A 5,356-nucleotide genomic window follows, 5' to 3' on the forward strand; every position below is an offset into this window, starting at 1 on the left:
GTTTGTGTTTAGATGCCTTCCAAAGCCTCGGGCTGTCATGGGGTGGGCTTCTGGAGCTTTTCATTGATTCATGGTCCAATGCTGGGATTATGGATGTGAGTGCAACATCCACCCTGGGGTGGGTAGCTTGCATACAATATAGGGGAGGGAAAGAAGTTTGCTGTCTGTTGCTCCTCCCTTTCTGCTCTTGTTGCTTTTGTTGTTGTCTGCTGCCAGGAACTGTTGCCTTCTGCCATGTGCCACTCTGCCTTGGAGTCAGCCAAGCACAGACTAAAATCTCCACAACCTGTGTGCTAAATAAACCTTTCCTTCCTTTATTTTGGGCTTCAAGTATTTTGTCTCGGCAGTGAAAGAAAAGTAACCAAGACACACAATAATGTTATAGAATATACATCATATATATTAATGTTTCTGATATTTCTAGAATAATCCTAGCAGGTTTTTCTTTTGCAATGCAATATCCATTGAAAAAATAAAACAAAACAGAGAAATACAGTGGCTATCTTGTCCCATTAGACTCTTGTGTCAAGAATGGTCTCCTGAAATTTTTCCTTTCAGTTTATTAACCTCAGTGCAGAGTCCCAGCTAGAAATCATGTGAACTATTCTTCAGACTGGATTGTGTATTATTATTTTATAGACATGTGATTTTAGTTATGATATTGACAGGAAAACTACAGGGCTGCTGACTATGTAATATTGAAACATATTGGTGTTTTTGACACACTAACATCATTTAATGCTAATATTGGTTATGCTAACTTCCCCCAGTATGAGGGGACATCTCCTTTGCAGAATTTGTGTGTTATATGTAATTAGTAAAAAACTGTGGTAGAATATTTTAAGATTATGTGAAATTTAACTTAAATTGCTCACTGACCTGCTAGCATTAGTCTATGACCCTTCAAATGATTCATTTATATTTCTTTATGGCTGAATAGCGCTCCATGGTGTGTAAATGCCATATATTTTTATTCATTCATCTGTTGTTGGACATATGGGCTACTTCCAAGATTTAGCTATTTTGAATTGTAGTGTTATAAACATGGGTATGCTTATGTTCTTGTAATATGATGCCTTTAACTCTTTGTGGAAGATACATAGAAGGGGGACAGATAAGTCAAATGCAATTTCTACTTTTAATTCTTTGAGAAAAATTCCATACTCATTTGCATATGATTGTACTAGTTTATATTCCTACTACTAATATAGAAAGTTTCCTTAATTCCTGCAGGAAAACCAGCATTCTTTATTCTTTGATTTCTTGATGATTGCCAAACCTTCTGATATAAGAAGAAATACAAGTGTTGTTTTAATTTGCATTTCTGTAATGGCTTGAAATATTGAACAATTTTCATATGTTTTTTCATCATTTGTACTTCTGAGTGTGTCTATTCACTTCACTTGCTCATTTTTTTTTTTGGTTTTTCTCCGGTACCGGGAACCGAACTCACGACCTTGCGCTTGCGAGGCAGGCGCTTTTGCCGCTGAGCTAAGTCCCCAGCCCACTTGCTCATTTTTTGATTGTCTCTTTTATTTTGGCTGTTCTCATTTTCTGGGTTCTATATATACTCTACATTTTAGTGTTCTGTCAGAAGAACAGCTGACAAAATTTTGCTTCCATTCTATAGGTTGCCTCTTCATTTCATTAGTTACAGATGCATATCTAAAAAGTGCTATGAACAGATATTCTGGATATTTCACATTAGAAGAAAGGCTTCCATTTGTAATGACAATTCACCTGAGATAGGAATTCTAAAGTGATGAACTAGAGAAGCAACTAATGATAGACACCAGTGTACAAGCTGGGTGATGAAAAAGAAGAAAAGCTTCAGAATTCATAACTCTAAATACCCAACTACTCAGATTGTCAACTTCTATTGGAGGAAATTTTAGCAATGTTACTGTCCTCAAAGTCATCCCTGTTTGTCACATCATTTGGCTGGAAATAATACTGATTTTTTTGGGACATAGTGTCCTAGTTATATATGAAAAGAGTGATTTTCTTTGTATTTTTTCAGCTGTATTACTTGTATATAACATATTTGGTCTCTGTGTATTGTTACCAGGGCACAACTGTATTAATGTCCTTGACATCTGTGCTACATGATGAAAAAGAATTTCCCAGACCAGAAACTTTTGATCCTGACCACTTTCTAGATGACAGTGGCAAGTTTAAGAAAAGCAACTACTTCATGCCGTTCTCAACAGGTAATAGAAATTGATTTCCCTATGTACAGCAAGAGACATACATTATTTTGAGATCAGCTGGAATGGTGCCTCCTTTTTTTCTGGTCAAATATCTGTTTGTACATGATTGAAAGTCTCACTTCCAATACCCAAGTTCTATTCTGCTTATGACATATTGCCATTGTTTGGTGGGCTTCAGAGTTCTTTTTTCACTGTCTTGCACATTACAAAAGCTAGAGTATAAGTTATTTGTATTCTACCCTATTTACATGATGTAGGTACCCTCATCTCTTCCAAGAAAGCAAAATTATATTAAAGTTCCTTCAACCACCATGACAAAAGTGAACTAACTCTCCAGTGTGTTTGTCTTCTATGTTATGTTGATGTCCACCTACTAAAACAAGTGATGGATATAATTTCTCCCAGAGAACACAGTAGCGTTTGAAGCCACATTCATTTAGGGAAGAAGATAAGTAAAGAGTTCATTGTAATATTAGTGCTGTGAGATTATTAAGCACATATTGGTGGGAAGAGTTCCTATGGGAGAGAAGCTGCAATCCTCCTGTACCCTCCTATCTCAGTGTGAGGCATAAAATCAAAGAAGCAATATGCTAGTAGCATAAAGTATTATTTGAACTGCATCAAAAGAAGGAATAGGAAAGATAGTGCATGTTTAAGGAAGAAATTATACAAAGGAAAAGAATACTTGTTCTTAATTAAGAATGTCAGATTTGCCAACAAATAACCAAGGAGATCATGAAAGCTTTGTAGATGCATCCTTTCTTTATTCCTCTACAACAATAGCAGAGCCCTACACTTCCTCCAGTTATCACCCTGACTCTTGATTATTGGATCTCCCCCTTACAGACTGTTTGCTAACACCCCTGCATTTATTCTCTGTTTTCTGTGTCCTTTGGTGTTTTCTTTATATATAGCACTGTGGATCCCACAAATATAAAAAAAGAATTCTTTTCAAAAATTCATATTTCAACACAGTGCAATATAACAATAAAAGTTAGTATAAATTTATGATTTAGGTGACCTATAGTTCAATGAATATGAACATATTGTTGAGGAAATGCAGAGAAATAGGAATTTATTTCATGAGGGTCTAAAGAAAGAAGGTCAAGAGGAAAAGAAATTTGACCTATTTCTGATGTATGGAAAGGTTCACCTGAAGTAATCTCATGTTATAAACTGGTAACTTCCTGGCAAGGAGCAGCTAAATGAAAGTATGTGTATCTGCTGCTGTGAATACAGTGTGTTTTGAGGTGGTTAATGCAAGTGTTACAAGGTGATAGAGTGCAAAATTATCATGGATCATTTGATCAAAAGCAGGGTGCACAGGACAAGATGATGTTTCTCTAGGAAAACAAAATTAAAACTTGAAATCTCAAGAAAATTCATAACAGGAGCATTTTTTAAAGTGTGGGTATGAAGCTAGTACTCAATGCATATTTTTGAATCTATGCACTATTGCATTAATTTCATATGTTATATGGGTTGCTTATCTGTTTTCCACTTGCATATCTAGTTGTCCATCTATCCATACACCCATCTAGGTATCTATTCATTTATCCATTCATCCTTCTGTCTTTGGTTTTTACAGCAACTGTTACATATGAAGAATAACTACACTATTTTATTTTTTCTATTTTCAGGAAAACGTATTTGTGCAGGAGAGGCCCTGGCCCGCATGGAGCTGTTTTTGTTCCTGACTACCATTTTACAAAACTTTAATCTGAAATCCATGGTTGATCCAAAGAATCTTGATACCACTCCAATTGTCAATGGGTTTGCTTCTGTCCTGCCCTCATACCAGGTCTGCTTCATTCCTGTCTGAAGAAGAGCAGACTGCCTGGCTGCTGCTCTGCTGTCATCTGCTATCCCCTTCTCTGCATCATAGGCTACCTTCATCCATTAGAAATGGCTTCACTGATATCTCTTTTTCCATCTCCCCATTTAGTCAAAATCCAGAGGAGACTCAAAGTCTATTGTGAAGTTTCTCTGTGATTGCACCAGTTTGCATGCTATTTCCTATATTCTGTAATACTTGCCTAATACTTATCTAATGCTAAATTGCTGGTACATTATCTTTGTTAAAAACTATAAAGGGGTTCATGACTGAGGCCCATGTGCCCTCCATTAACTACCTGGGGACCTTGGACTGGCAACCCATGTCCTGCCAACATTGTGGTTCATGGCTGAGGCCCAGAAGAGGCTTTTATTAACTGCCTGAGGATCCTGGTCCTGGAAACCCACACTGTATGGACAGTGTGTGGTTTGTGGCTGAGACCTGAGTGCCCTCAATCAGCTGCCTGAGGAACTTGGACCAGTACCCCACACACTGTCAACATTGTAGTTCATAGCTGAGGCCCAGACACTCTCAGTCAACCAACTGGGGAGCTTGGACCTATGGCCCACACTTTGCTGACAATGTGGTTTGTGCTGAGGCCCAGAAGATACAGATACACTCCACTAACAGCCTGAGGACTCTTATTCCAGAACCCCTCATTCTGTTGGCATTGTGGTTCATGAATGAGGCCCTTATGCCCTCAATCAATTGCCTGGAGAACTTTGACTGGCAATCCACATTCCATCAACATTGTGGTTCATGGTTGAGGCCTGCATGTCTTCAGTCAACTGCCTGGGAACCCTAGTCCCAAAGGCCAGGGTTCCTTCTGAAATTGTGATTCTCATCTGAACCGTGCACTCCATCAATGGTCTGGGGATGCAAGACGTGATGGAAGGTCTCCCACTGCCATCATGGAGCAAGCCTAACATCCAGCAAGTCTAGGGATCCTAGAGGCCTTCAGTGAGCTGCCCGGGATGAGTGAGGCTTGCCACTGGGTCCCTGGCATCTAATATGAAAAGAGGAAGGAGCAAAATGTAATCTCAGAACTTCACCCCACCCAGAACAAGTCCAGGAGACATTGAAATAGGAGAACTTGGTGGTCACACACCTGAAATCTCTGAAATGAGCACAACTGAAGTAAAGAAACAACTCCATCAGAGTATAGAAGAAATCAGATCAGAAATAATCTCTCAGATAAGAAATGAAATGACAACAATAATGAAAGAATTTCTCAGCACATCTAAAGAAGATATATATATATATAAAATGGATGAACCTAGAAAAATGCAGGACACATTAAATGAACAATATA

General features: G+C 38.2%; 1 protein-coding gene across 1 annotated transcript in view; it reads left to right on the forward strand.

The window, feature by feature from the left end:
- Positions 1–5,111, forward strand: part of LOC102028216 (cytochrome P450 2C9-like) — a 52,495-nt gene extending 47,384 nt beyond the window's left edge. The window contains exons 6-7 of the mRNA XM_013506146.1: positions 2,069–2,210; positions 3,851–5,111. Of these exons, the coding sequence (XP_013361600.1) occupies positions 2,069–2,210; positions 3,851–4,032 (324 nt within the window). The 3' untranslated portion in view covers positions 4,033–5,111. The remainder of the gene's footprint in view (positions 1–2,068; positions 2,211–3,850) is intronic.
- The last annotated feature ends 245 nt before the right edge of the window (positions 5,112–5,356 follow it).

The sequence above is a fragment of the Chinchilla lanigera genome, unplaced genomic scaffold, assembly GCF_000276665.1.
Source record: "Chinchilla lanigera isolate Chin_1 unplaced genomic scaffold, ChiLan1.0 scaffold00106, whole genome shotgun sequence".
Classification (NCBI taxonomy): domain Eukaryota; kingdom Metazoa; phylum Chordata; class Mammalia; order Rodentia; family Chinchillidae; genus Chinchilla; species Chinchilla lanigera.